This window comes from Mytilus galloprovincialis, chromosome 10, assembly GCF_965363235.1.
Source record: "Mytilus galloprovincialis chromosome 10, xbMytGall1.hap1.1, whole genome shotgun sequence".
Lineage (NCBI taxonomy): Eukaryota > Metazoa > Mollusca > Bivalvia > Mytilida > Mytilidae > Mytilus > Mytilus galloprovincialis.
In genome coordinates, this window is record NC_134847.1 from 73397522 (window position 1) to 73411718 (window position 14197).

The 14197-nt window shown below is 32.9% G+C and overlaps 2 protein-coding genes across 3 annotated transcripts; both read right to left on the reverse strand.

Annotated features, from left to right (window-relative positions):
- Positions 1–240: 240 nt before the first annotated feature.
- LOC143048343 (cornifelin homolog) lies at positions 241–4133 on the reverse strand. Its single transcript, XM_076221985.1, has 4 exons — positions 4047–4133; positions 2067–2547; positions 1619–1758; positions 241–436 (listed from the first exon to the last, which is right to left on the reverse strand). The coding sequence occupies exons 2-4, from the start codon at positions 2302–2304 to the stop codon at positions 341–343; spliced, it is 474 nt and encodes a 157-aa protein (XP_076078100.1). The 5' UTR covers positions 2305–2547; positions 4047–4133; the 3' UTR covers positions 241–340.
- Positions 4134–8772: 4639 nt separating this feature from the next.
- On the reverse strand, positions 8773–12147 carry LOC143049332 (placenta-specific gene 8 protein-like). 2 transcript variants are annotated; one of them, XM_076223004.1, is made up of 4 exons: positions 11953–12092; positions 10698–10929; positions 10064–10203; positions 8773–8967 (listed from the first exon to the last, which is right to left on the reverse strand). In XM_076223004.1, exons 2-4 carry the CDS (start codon positions 10924–10926, stop codon positions 8872–8874), a joined length of 465 nt encoding a protein of 154 aa, XP_076079119.1. In that variant the 5' UTR covers positions 10927–10929; positions 11953–12092; the 3' UTR covers positions 8773–8871. The 2 variants fall into 2 exon arrangements, with proteins under 2 accessions (XP_076079119.1, XP_076079118.1); XM_076223003.1 differs by having other exon boundaries at positions 8778–8967; positions 10698–10939; positions 11953–12147.
- Between the last annotated feature and the right edge of the window lie 2050 nt (positions 12148–14197).

Genomic DNA, 14197 nt, shown 5'->3' on the forward strand with positions numbered 1-14197 from the left:
GATCGAAACTACATCTTTTGTGATGATGTTTGTTTAATTCAATAAAGAAAACCAACCATCTGACCCAGTCAAACTATAATATCATACTGTTTGTAAGCGTATTCGACTATAACAAAACTCGATGCATTCAGACGTCGGAATGTTTTAAGCAGAATGGAATTAAGGACAAAACGAAATTCCGATAACCATCAGGACAATACTTTTAAAAGATCGATCTATATATAAAGAGTTAAACAACAGTTTGTATTCGTTTTTTAATTATCATACTAAGTAATATGACATTGTTCTGAAATTATGTTAATCCAGGTTTACATTGCTTTAGAAATATAAGCACCAGTATCTATGGCACGCCCATGTTAGTCAGTTCTCTATGTTCTTGACAGGCGGCACATTGACCACAAAATAATACTGTTGCACAGTCGTTGCACATCGAGCCCTGTAATAGAAAAGAGTTACTGTAAAACTAAAATATAAGATGTAGATTTGTTTAGGATAATTCATTAAAACGTAAAATTTCACAATTCACTGTCATTCCTTTTAATCACAATATACAATATTTAAACACAAATAGAAAAAACCAGTAAAACTACCAGATATGTTTTATGAATACTCAATTTTTAGGCTCTTTATTTTCATCTCTAACAGCTGTACTCAAACTTTTTTTAAGCAAATCAGTATAAAATATTAAGCAAATTTCCAATCATGTTGCATATGTTCTGCTACGACCTTAATTAACTGATATCGAAGTATCTAACTCAAACTGAAGTGGAAACTCGTGGATATGACATGGTTGAATATGACATTATGTATTAACTTATCATAGATACCAGGATTGAAATTTTGTATTAACGCCAGACGTGTTTCGTCTACAAAAGACTCATCAGTTACGTTCGGATCAAAAAAGTTTAAAAGGTCAATTAAAGCAAGATTTTGAAGAGCATCGAGGACCACAAATTCTTTAAAGTTTTGACAAATACAGCTAATGTAATCTATTTCAGAGAAAAAAAAACAAATTGTACAGTTATTTACGATTCTTGTTTAGGATAATTCATTAAAACGTGAAATTTAACAATTCACTGTCATTCTTTTTAATCACAATATACAATATTTAAACACAAATAGAAAAATCCAGTAAAACTACCAGATAGTTTTTATGAATTCTCAATTTTTAGGCTCTTTATTTCCATCTCTAACAGCTGTACTATAACTTTTTTAAGCAAATCAGTATAAAATATTAAGCAAATGGTTGAATATGACATTATGAATTTACTTATCATAGATACCAGGATTGAAATTTTGTATTTACGCCAGACGCGTTTCGTCTACAAAAGACTTATCAGTGACGTTCGGATCAAAAAAGTTTAAAAGTTCAATTAAAGCAAGATTTTGAAGAGCATCGAGGACCACAAATTCTTTAAAGTTTTGACAAATACAGCTAATGTAATCTATTCCAGAGAAAGAAAAAATAATTGTACAGTTATTTACGATTCTTGTTTTCCTGGATTCAACATTTAATTATTAGTTCATCAAAAATACTAGTAGCAAACTTTTTTTTCAATTGAATCTGTAAAGAGTTCACTATGAATAAATTATCTCAAGACAGTTTTGTAATGATTACCTTGATTCCACCAACAGTTCTTATTTTGTTTCGAAGGGTTATGTCACTTGCAGGAACACATAAGGGCATACACATATTTTCTCCTATTCGTGATCCCAAGTAGCAAATAGAACAGGGGTAACACATACAAGTGAGTACAACTGAAAAAAGATACAAAATATATGAATACAAAGTAGGATAAATAAAAGTCACTATGTGTTGTTTATACTGTAGGTAAAACATCCGTTCAATAAATATAATTTGATATGTTTTCAATTACCACAACAGTGAAATAATTTCATTTGTTCTTGACTATATTTTAGAGAGCTATTATGAATGACAATTTGTATTGCAAAATAAATATAAGACGTATATTATGAAGTTGCATTACATTATTATCAAATGATAGATTATCGTATGTCTGATGTTGACCTGTTTGAATTTTTTGTCATAAAAATTTAAAACATACATGTATTTGGCTCTGCACAACAGTCAAAAAGATCTGTGGTCCACTCCCTATGCCCTTCAAAGCCTGTGACCATTAAAGAATTATTCTGCATTTGAGGTTGCTGAACAATGGGTTGGTTAGGAAAGTTAGATTGTTGAGACGGTGATCGATGGTAGTAACTTTGAGGTTGTTGAGAAGTGACATTGGTAGATCCATAGTTAATCTCTGGGTATAGTTGATTTCCTCCTCGATACTCCATATTCGTATATATTAAAAATCAGTTTGAAAAATACTTTTTATTTATTTTTAATGCCTTATTTAAAATTTTCCTGATGTTTATAGTCGATCCTCACTATGGACTTCTATCTTGTGTTTATGTTGACATAAAAAGTCATATGACCTATGTGCTATTACAGGTGAGTAAGCATCTAACTACCTCAACTTGAAAGCTGGTTAATCAATAATAAATTCGTAGATGCAATTCTGGAAAAACTCGTCACTGCTATAATAAAGTAAGTATTATAAATTTTGTATAGAAAACTGATACTGACACCTTCCTTTCAAATTTAAAGTTTTGTTCTTCCAGTCAAGGCGGAAGTTTTTAGTTAGCAAAGGTACCAGGATTATGATTTAATACGCCAGACGCGCGTTTCGTCTACATAAGACTCATCAGTGACGCTCAGTTCAAAATAGTTATGATAAAGCCAAACAAGTACAAATTTAGAGCATTCAGGACCCAAAATTCCCAAAAGTTGTGCCAAATACTGCTAAGGTAATCTATTCCTGGGATTAGAAAATTCTTAGTTTTTCGAAAAATTCAAAGTTTTGTAAACGGAAAATTTATATAAAAATGACCATATAATTGATGTTCATGTCAACACCGAAGTGCTGATACTGGGCTTGTGATACCCTCGGAGACGAAACATCCACTAGCAGTGACATCGACCCAGTGCTGTGTAAATAGTTATCAAAAGTACCAGGATTATAATTTAATACGTCAGACGCGCATTTCATTATTTAAGGTAGATCAGGATTGAACAATTACTTTATCAAGATTTTAAAAAACGTCATACATTTTCTCGATACATCTGTGAAAAAACATCAAAAGTGGCTAAACAGTCAGACGGGATCCAATTCATTTCAATCTGACAAGTCATTTTATTTACGTTCAACTAACAAATCCTTAAATGTAGAATAAATGAATTGTTAACTTCGGATTATGTCATTAAGTAACTTGCTTTTTCTCTTTTTTTTATATAAGTAATAGTACTAAACTTATATATTTCAAAGGTTTGTAAATGAAATATGGTGTTTTGCAAAGGCACAAATTAAAATAAGATATGTCAGAAAGGCACATCAATGCAAAGAAAATAAAACAATATCTAAACAGACAACAAAAAGAACTATATCTCACCGTTCGGGATTCCACAATGAGTTAAACCCATACCATTTAGTCAGCTATAAAAACGACAATCATTGAATTACCGGCTCCTGAATTGGGACGGGCACACACATAGTGTGGCGATGTTTAACTAGTTTCAAAACGCCAACCCTCCCCTAACCTCGGACAGTGGTGTAACAGGACAACATAAGAACAAACTATAAAACTCGGTTGCTTTCATGTGAAATGAAAAGCAATATGACAGAATCAATTGATTCTTTCTTCAACCAATCAAGCATCAACATTTGTATGAATTAAACATTCACTTTAAATATAAAAGAATCATCTAGCTATTTTGTTTTAGATCGGTTGATTTAATGTAAGATTTTTTTTCAGATGAACTATTTTTGTTCGTTTAAGATTTCAATAAATTTTGATAAATTGACGATGAACTAAATAGTTTTACAAGGAAATATTACCTTTCACATTACCCGTTAAATCGATACTTAAGCTTATTAATAAATGTATATGAATGCTCGCAAGAAACATTTTTAATTAAAAGAATCAAATATCATAAAAATCATAAAGTTATGTTATGTTATTCTATTGAAGTAACCAACCTCTTATATCGTACGAATAAATGTAAGCTGTTTGTTCTCGAGAGTATAGATAATTACGGAAGTATTCGCTAATCCCTCTTATATAATCATGTGATAATTTTAGAACGAGACTGTACAATACATTTCCGATTACAACAATTATAATATGTCAATTGATTTCTTCCGTTTCGAAATTGTTTGTTTTTCGAAAAATGTTGTTGTCTTGGAAAAATGAAAAAATGTAAAATTAAAACTTCAAGGTACTATTAGGCGATTGAAATTAAGTCTACAATTTCATTTTAAATGCACCCATTTAGCACATGGATATATAATAAAGCCGGCAAAAGCTAAGTATTTGTACTCTAAACAAAAATAAAAATCACAAAAATACTAAACCCCTCAATCGGAAAGTCCCTAATCACATGGCAAAATCAAATGACGAAACACATCAAACGATCCAGTTTCTTCCATTACAGATAATACGTCTGTTGCAAATTCAGTCAAAGGTACGGAATGACTATTTTCGATTTTTCAATGTGTTAGCATTATTGCATTTTCTATCATATGAATATAAGAAGAATGTATGAAAATATAGAAAACGCTGAGAAGAAAGATTTACAGTCAAATGCAATATTAATGACGTGTTTTAAATAATCTCCAGTGAAAATAATAAAAATGGGTGAAAACCAAATACATGTGTTTTTATTATTTAACCGGTTGTCATTTAAAACCAAATAAAATCCTTTATGTAATGCTTCGATCATATCATGAATTCCGTTAACTGCGAAATTAATAGACAATTATAACAACTTATATAGTTGACCGAAATACCGCTATCTTGGATTGATATACGCGGATATCTTTTGGTGGGAATATATTGGGAATAACTTTTATATTTCAACTAACCATCAGAAACATGACGGATAGTAAAACAGGATCTGCCCACCCTCCTGACGCACCTGAGATCACTTCTTATTTGTGGGGTTCATGTTTTTTTTTTATTTTCTATGAAGTGTTTTTAACTAATGTATCTTTTCGTGATCTTTTATTTGTCATGACACTGTTTATTTTTCATCCAAGAGTTTTTGTTATGTCCCCTTAGTATCTTCCGCCTTTTCTGCAGTTACATTGACTTTTAACCTTTATCTTACCTTTCGTAAATTTTCTTTTGATGAATAAGAATATCATTAACAAACTAAGGTCCTAGCTCTCTAACACAAGTTGGCGTCAAAAAATTGTTATTCTTTTATTCCCTCATAAACCTCACAGCGTATTTAAGTATCTACATCCTTTAATTTCGTTTTTATATTCTGGGTTCGAGAGTACCAGTTGATTGCAAATCAAAAAGAGCGATTCGGACGCATAAATAAAAGGCAACCTCAGTGAACCGCTGTTCCAAAGTCTTTAATAGATTAAGAGAAAACAATTCCGGGTAACAAACTTAATCTGAGGGAAACACATCAACTATAACAGGAAAAAATGGAACAACAAAAACACTGAAGTGCAACAAACACCAACATACATAAATATAACGATACAATGGTGGTGTTTTTTTTAATTTGGTTTAAAACATTATAACAATTCGTAGTCATTCTAGTCATGATAAGATTTCATATAAGGCTAAAATATTGGAAATAAAAATTGAAAATTACTATGTTGTTCACAGCACTAATTTAACTTTTGATTCAACCAAATGATATCAGGTGAAAGATTGTCATTTCTTGACAAAACCCGTATATGTGCATAAATAAAGCTTTTCCTGAAAGATAGATATAAAGTTGTATGACTTTGAGCCCAAATGTGATTGGCTATGGTTTGCATTAATATTCTATGGAAATTAAAAAGTTTATATCTGCTCAACTCAAGGTAAATTATTTAAACAGCTGGTTGAATTTATCATAATTTCGAGTTAAATTTTTGAAATTGCAATTTCTCACATAATAATGATTTGCTTGCTTAAAGGAGTATGTTCGGTAGGGGACATATTTGGCCCCGATAGTAAAGTTCAATGTTACAAGATAAAAGATGTTTTAAGTTGACTTAGAGACATGTGTGATATTGTTCAATAAATCCGAATTTGAAATTTAAGCTAAAAAAAGGGGACATATCCGTGCCTTATTGAACCTACTCCTTTGTTCTTTTGATTTCCTAATACTTGAAAGATCTCATTACTGCAGTCAGTGTCTGATAAACAATGACATAACTTAAAAGATCAGTTGCATGTTTGCTATTATTAGTTTGAATCGCCTGACTATTTAACTTATATTAACTTGAATAAATTTTTTTTTATTTACCCTTCAACTGCAAGACGCAGATTTAAATTGTGAACATTGATCAAAATCTACTGAGCGATAATGAGGAGTATTGTTTATTACAATGTTCATAAACACATTAGAAAAAACATATAAATGAACAAAATAAACACAGACGAGCGAAGCGACGACATTTTACTTGTTCTGCTACAAAATATGTATTAAGTCTAAGATGCATACTTTCTTTATTGATTGTTATTGGCTTTGAACTAGCTGTCATAAACTGCGAGAACTCCCAAATCTGTACTTAGTGTTCTTTGTTGTTAAGATGTACAAGTACCCGTCCACTCTGTGTTCTTTGTTGTTAAGATGTACAAGTACCCGTCCACTCTGTGTTCTTTGTTGTTAATATGTACAAGTACCCGTCCACTCTGTGTTCTTTGTTGTTAAGATGTACAAGTACCCGTCCACTCTGTGTTCTTTGTTGTTAAGATGTACAAGTACCCGTCCACTCTGTGTTTTTAGATTTATTTATATTTCTATTAATCTGATCAGCAGAGTCTTTTTCAAATGATTTATATAGTGTGTTCTTATTTTGTACTGTTACACCTCTGTCCCTGGTTAGGGAGATTGTATCACCTGCTAACATGTTGAACCCCGTCACTGTATTTTCCTGTCCCAAATCAGGAGCCTGTTATTCAGTGGTTGTAGTTTGTTGCAGAGTTACAATTTTTTCATTAATTATTTAGGCCTTTAGATTTCACGTTTGAATTGTTGACATATGTTTTTTTTCGTGTCCTTTATCGCTAACTATGCGGTATGTGCTTATAGTTCATTGTTGGAGGCCGTACGGTGATATATAGTTGTTAATATCTCTGTCATTTAGTCTGTTGTGGAGAGTTGTCTCATTGGCCATCACAACACTTTTTGTTTATATAGACATAGTATATAGACATGCATATGTATATATCTTGCATCTGAGTTTATAAATTGCGTTGTGAATTCCAAAACTGAAGGCATTTTGAACACATTGGTGAACTTCTCATTAGGCAAAAAGGATGGAAAAGATACCATGGGGACAGTTTCAAACCATGAAAAACCTCACATAACAAACAACATGACGAAAGCACGTTTTCAGTTATGATAGTTATCAAATGAACCAGGCTTGTAGACGAAACGCACGTCTGGCGAAAACACTAAATTTAATACTGGTATCCATATGAGTTTATTTACAACAACTGGGTCGATGCGACTGCTGGTGGAATTTAATTTCCCGAGGTTATCATCAGCCCAGTAGTCAACACTTCTGTGCTGACATGACTTAGGAGATAACTGTATTGTATTTTAAGCTCCAACGGCATCAATTGGGGATTTGATGGTCGCAAATTAAGTTTACTGGCGACGCGTTAGCGGAGACAGTAAACGGGTATTTGCGACCATCAAATCCCAAATTGATGCCGTCGGAGCTTAAAATACAATATTGTTATCTCCATTCTAATGAAACTGACAGAAAACAACGTTAAAACATGTATTTAAAATCTGTCATATGCCGTCTGCGCTTGCGCGTACGTCCCATAGCATCAATTGTCAATTGATGCCATGTAAGAAAGTGACGTTATCCAATCAAAATGAACGTTACAAACGTTGTTGCATTAGAATTGTCATTGATATGGTCATCTTTATGAATTAACTGTTTATAAAACTTTAGATTTTTTTTAAATACTAAGGCTTTTCTACCACAGGAATATATTACCTTAGTTGTATTTGGCAAAACTGTAAGGAATTTTGGACCTCAATGTTCTTCAACTTCGTACTTTATTTGGCCTTTATAACATTTTTGGATTCGAGCGTCACTGATGAGTCTTTTATCGACGAAACGCGCGTCTGGCGTAAATACTAAATTTAATCCTGGTATCTATGATGAGTTTATTTACAACCAATGGGTCGATGCCACTGCTGGTGGAGTTTTATTTCTCCCGAAGGTATCACCAGCTCAGTAGGCAGCACGTCTGTGCTGACATGAATTGTCATTAATATGGTCATGTTTATAAATTAACTGTTTACAAAACTTTTGAATTATTTAATTACTAAGACTTTTCTACAACAGGAATAGATTACCTTAGCTGTATTTGGCAGAACTGTTGGAAATTTTGGTCCTTAATGCTCTACAACTGTCTACTTTATTTGGCTTTTATAACTTTTTTGGATTCGACCGTCACTGATAAGTCTTTTGTGAACGAAACGCGCGTCTGGCGTAAATACTTCATTTAATCCTAGTATCTATGATGAGTTTATTGATACGCCAGATGCGCGTTTTGTCTGCAAAAGATAGATTCAGCAGTGGCGCTGACTAATAAAATAATTACTAATAATGTCTTTGTATACACATCTACCTGCATTTGTGTTTTAAAAGCTCTAGATGTTTGATCTGGAATAAATGTTTTTGTGTTATAAAGTACATGTGATATATACACTTTACGAATATATCACTACCCAATGCAGTACATTTTGATACTGTAACATTGTATTGTATACATTTAGAAGATCCTTTACAAGAACATTACACATAAGTCTGTGTTCTTATGAAGACCTGTCTAAGGAATTCCCATATTTGTCAGTTCTCTTGCTTCCTGACAAGCAGCACATGGTCCACAGCACACAATTACAAGACAGTCATCACACATTGAACCCTAAAATCAGGTGAAGATCGTGTTCAATTATCGAGACTAAATGATAATTCTATTATAAAGTATTTCAAACAAATTAATTGGTGCTAAATAAATAATCATATCACATAAAAATTCTTTTACAACATACCACGCCACAATTATATTGCACATTCCTTAAAAGTGAAACAACAACAATACCGAACTCCAATGAAAATCCAAAACGGAAAGTCCTTTATCAAATTGAAAATTAAAAGCTCAAACACGAATGGAAAACAACTATAACTTTATCATACAGGCAATTCCTTATGTAGAAAATGGTGAATTTGGTAGCGTATGAGCTTTGTCTATATGCTATTTTCAGTTTCCTTGTTAAAACAGTTATTTGTTTTATAGTGTTAGAGATTATATATCACAATGTTGACTGTTGTTCCTCAATTTGTGACGTTATAACATATTTTTGGTTTGTGTTGCTTACACACAGTTGTCAATATTATGGAATTTTATGCGACTGTCATATAAGTGAGCTGTTTGGCTAGCTATAAAACTAGACAGACTGGCTCCTCTCCTTTAACATATTTACAATTTGTAGAACAGATATGTTCATAGGCAAACACATAAAATAAGACACATGGGCATATATTGCTTGATTGTCATGAATTTCCTCTAATGTATTTAAATTTAATGAAGCAATGTTCAATATGTTTCTGCATCTTTACCAATGAGAAAAATGGTACCATCTTTTCTGCACCAGATGCACGTTTCGCAACCAATGTCTCTTCGGTGATGCCCGTGGCAAAATATTAAAAAATCAAAATTCAATCCTTTCTGAATTAATACTAGTAGTATAGCACTAAAACATAAATAGACAACAGAGTCAAGATCTATCATAGGCGGATCCAGGGGGGGGGGGGGGGGGCTGGGGGGCCCGGGTCCCCCCCTTTCGTGGGAAAAATTTGGTTGATTATATAGGGAATCATTGAAGCATGACTGGAGCGCCCCCCCCCCCTTAGGTCAGTCAGCGGACCCCCTCCCCCCCCCTTAGGAAAAGTTCTGGATCCGCCACTGTCTATGTTGACTCAATGTGAACAATGTTTTAACTAGTATTCGTGTATCTTACTTTGATTCCTCCAACACTCCTTATTCTATTTCTCAAGATGATATCTCCGCCAGGTACGCAGGCTGGTGCGCAGAAGCATTCCCCTAATCGTGATGCCAAGTTACAGACAGCAAATGGGTAACAACAACATGTAAAAACACCTGCAAAAAAATGCAATGTTCAGTGTTTATCAAATTTGGACATTACAGGCGGCTAAAACGGACATGCTGTTGTGGGATAAAGAAATAACACAGAACATTTCATGTCGCTATTCATGTTTCCGTTGATTGGTTGTGCAACATTAAAAGAAACTATCGAACAGATTGCTTCTAATATTTGAAATAATGTCATCGGTTTAAGGAAACCATCGTGATTTGGTGGATTGTTATTAAATATTTGTGTCCCTGATGACCACATATGTATTTCAATAGGCGCAGCCATAATCCCGTCCTTCTTATATCTCATTAATAAAATCAATGAATGCGAATTATCACTCTGTATGTTTACTTATGATAACGAGTAACACAACGAAAACCACTAGTTGAGCAGGAGCTGCATGTCCTCCATATTTAACTTTTGATTTTCCCAGTATAAAAGAAAAAGATATATACGATTGTAATCATTTTTTTGTAATGTTTTTTTTTTATCGACTTACAATTGGCCATATCAGAAAAACAATCAAAGAGTCCAGTTGACCATGTTCTGTGTCCGTCCAATGTAGTAGTACCCATAAGCTGATCATGTTGCAATGTCGGTTGATTGACCACCACAGTCACATTTGAGGTGGTAATCTTGTATGGTTGCATTTGTGGTGGTGGCCGTTCAGGACTTACTTCAAAATCATTTGATCCATATGATCGATAACTGGTTGGTAGTGCTTCCATTGTCTGTAAAATACTATAAGTAAATCATATATCTTAATATTTCCGACTTATTTTACGGTCGTTGTCGTTTGTTGCTGTAAGTCGTACTTGTGTTTTGTTTTGTTTGTTGTTGTGTAAATAAATTAGGTGGATGGTTTTCTCGTTTGAATTGTTTTACATTTTCATTGTCGATGCATTGTATTTTTTTATATGTGTTTTCCTCATAGCTAGGGGTCGTGCGATAGTTGTCACTTTTGCAATACCCGATCCTAATTTTTTCTCATAAGCACGTGCATCAAAGTGCTTAAACCGGAAAATCCTGTTTAATGATACACACAATTTTTATGACTGAATAAGAAATATATTCTTCCCTTTCTCTGTCTTTTTATGCCGAATAATTTATAAAGATCGATATACAAAATATAAAAATTAAATAAATGAGAAACATCGAATAACACCTCACTCCCTTTCACGATTTTCTAATGGATTAGTTTTGTTAGATATAAAAATTATCTGATAATATTGTGGTAATATTTTTTTATCTTTTTTATAATGTCTTTCATGAATTCAGATTTTGTATTTTATTACTTTTTGTTGATAATAACAAATTATTGAATATGACCTGTTTAATATATTTTCGTTTATTCGGTCAGATATGTTTACATGTTATATCATCATTTTTTTGTTTATCATAATGTTCAACACTCTTTACGGTGACGCACATTCGCAGACAATAGTAGTTTTTTTTATCGTTGAATACCATTCGAATAGTCCAAATTATTACCCTCATTTGGATTAAAGTATAGGCTGTATCACCGTGTAATTCTGTTTAGACAATAATTTGTATTATGACTGTCTTATTTTTCTTTTGGCAACCTTTATCATCTGTAACTGTTCAAAATGTACAAGGTAACTACGGTATCAAGATGTGTCATTTTTAACCGTCATTATACTGTTGGATAGGGGAGCTTTAATTATCCACACTTTTGCTGTGGAATGGAACTAGAGCATGTAGATTAGACTCCGAAATATCATTATTTACAATACCTTTCAAAATGTCTGCTAATATCTATAAATAATGTAATGTATGTTGTGTCCTTTATGGATGCTTTCAAATTATTCTGTTATCCTTATTCTGTAAAGTATCAAAAGTCTTTCCCTATTTCACATAACCAAAATGACAAAAACAGTTTCCAGTGATCTAAGTTTACATACGACCTAATTGGTGATATCCGTTTTCTCTAATCATATGATTTTTATTAAGTTGTTTCTTCCGTTGTAAAGGGATTTCCATTGACTCGAGATTATTATACAAAAATACTCGCCTAACGGTAAAAAAAAATAACATTTATTCATTCACATCGGCAACTATGATTGAAAGCTATTTTAACTTTTTGATCATTGAAAAAGTAATCAAATTCAAACGGCAATGCAAATCATAATTTAAAAAGGACAAACAACACACTACCGTAGAGAAACTAGAAGAAATATAACAGACAACAACGATATCCACCGGATCACAGGCTCCTGACAGGCAAATCAAAAACGTAGTGGTATTCATTTTTTATGCCAGAGCCCAACCGTCTCCCATACTGAAATTAATTATAAAAGGTACCAGGATTCTAATTTAGTAAGCCAGACGCGCGTTTCGTCTACATAAGACTCGTCAGTGACGCTCATATCAAAATATTTATAAAGCCAAACAAGTACAAAGTTGAAGAGCCTTGAGGTCCCAAAATTCCAATATATATATTTATTCTATATCTATGAAACTTTTGTAGGTTTTTCTATATGAATGGTGGTTGAATAAATAAGTATATTCACCTACGGAAAAAGTATATTTTCAGCGCAAAAAGGCCAGAATTAAGACGCACAATTACTTAAAAGGTGATAAAAAACAGGATTCTAAACAGTTTTTGAAATATATTAACAACCAGAAGTCAGAAAAACAGCGAATACCACCACGTTAGACTCGGAAAAACAAGACGGCCTATACAGACCAACAGAAAGCAGAGGCATTGAATACGCAGTTTAATTAGTTATCAAAGGTACCAACGTTTCGTCTACATAAGGCTCATCAGTGACGCTCATATAAAAATATTTATAAAGCCAAACTAGTACAAAGTTGAAAAGCATTGAGGATCCAAAATTCCAAAAGGTGTTGCCAAATACGGCTAAGGTAATATATGTCTGGAATAAGAAAATCCTTAGTTTTTCGAAAAATTCAATGTTTTGTTACAGCACACCACATGTTATAAACAGCTGCGTCATGAGCGCATGATACGCCCCTCAATTTTTCAAAGAGTAAAGTTCAACAACTTCTCCATGTCTTATCAGAAATTCACGAAAAACTGAAGAGAGGTTATCTTAATATATATATTAACCAGTCACCACATTTTCATGATAACTACTCAAAGCATTGTCTGAAATCTGGAACAACCCCCCCCCCCCCTTTTCCTCATTTTTTTATGAATAAGATTCCATAAACAGGCGTATAAAAACCATTTGGAAAAATTATGACAAGTAAGATAAGTTGCAGCACAAAATCAACTAACAAAGACAATGTACACGAAATACTGTCATAAGTGTATTTGTAGTAAGAGAAAACTTATTCGAACCCCAATTTCAACTGATAACTTACCCATGATTATCTGAACTACAAGTTCAATTAGTTTACCTCCAACGGAACAAGAGTGAATACATCCTTAAAAGTATCAGAAACACATGATCTTGACGTGTTATGCCACGTTATTAGTATCGGCGGTCATTTGGACCATAAGTTTATCAAAGCAAAACATATATAGAGGTCAATGTGCTTGTTTTCGAGATATTAGCCATTGAAATTTTGGCGGGAAAATGTTATCTCTTGATTTTTCTTAGCTTTATCATTGACAAGTTAAACTTCTCAAAAACTATTAGAAAAAATTAAGATTTTATAAGACTTTTAATTTCCTGTTTACAAAACTTAAGGATTTTCTTATCCCAGACATAGATTACCTTAGCCGTATTTGGCACTTTTTGGAATTTCGGATCCTCAATGCTCTTCAACTTTGTACTTGTTTGACTTTATAAACATTTTGATATGAGCGTCACTGGTGAGTCTTATGTAGACGAAACGCGCGTCTGGCTTACTAAATTATAATCCTGGTACCTTTTATAATTAATTTCAGTATGGGAGACGGTTGGGTTAATTATTTACAAATGGCTTTAAAGCTTTAATCCACTGAAATCGTTTTGTCTCATTAGAGGGCATAACATGTAGTTTAAATGGAACCAAACAAAAACAGTCTTC

Excerpts from the sequence above, each read along its gene's own strand:
- LOC143048343 (XM_076221985.1), bottom strand. The coding sequence starts at position 2,304 with ATGGAGTATCGAGGAGGAAATCAACTATACCCAGAGATTAACTATGGA. Across the intron at positions 1,759-2,066 it reads TTGTGCAGAGCCAAATACAT|TTGTACTCACTTGTATGTGT; the intron begins GTATGTTTTAAA and ends ATCTTTTTTCAG. Across the intron at positions 437-1,618 it reads GAACTGTTGGTGGAATCAAG|GGCTCGATGTGCAACGACTG; the intron begins GTAATCATTACA and ends TTTCTATTACAG.
- LOC143049332 (XM_076223004.1), bottom strand. The coding sequence starts at position 10,926 with ATGGAAGCACTACCAACCAGTTATCGATCATATGGATCAAATGATTTT. Across the intron at positions 10,204-10,697 it reads TTTTTCTGATATGGCCAATT|GTGTTTTTACATGTTGTTGT; the intron begins GTAAGTCGATAA and ends ATTTTTTTGCAG. Across the intron at positions 8,968-10,063 it reads GGAGTGTTGGAGGAATCAAA|GGTTCAATGTGTGATGACTG; the intron begins GTAAGATACACG and ends ACCTGATTTTAG.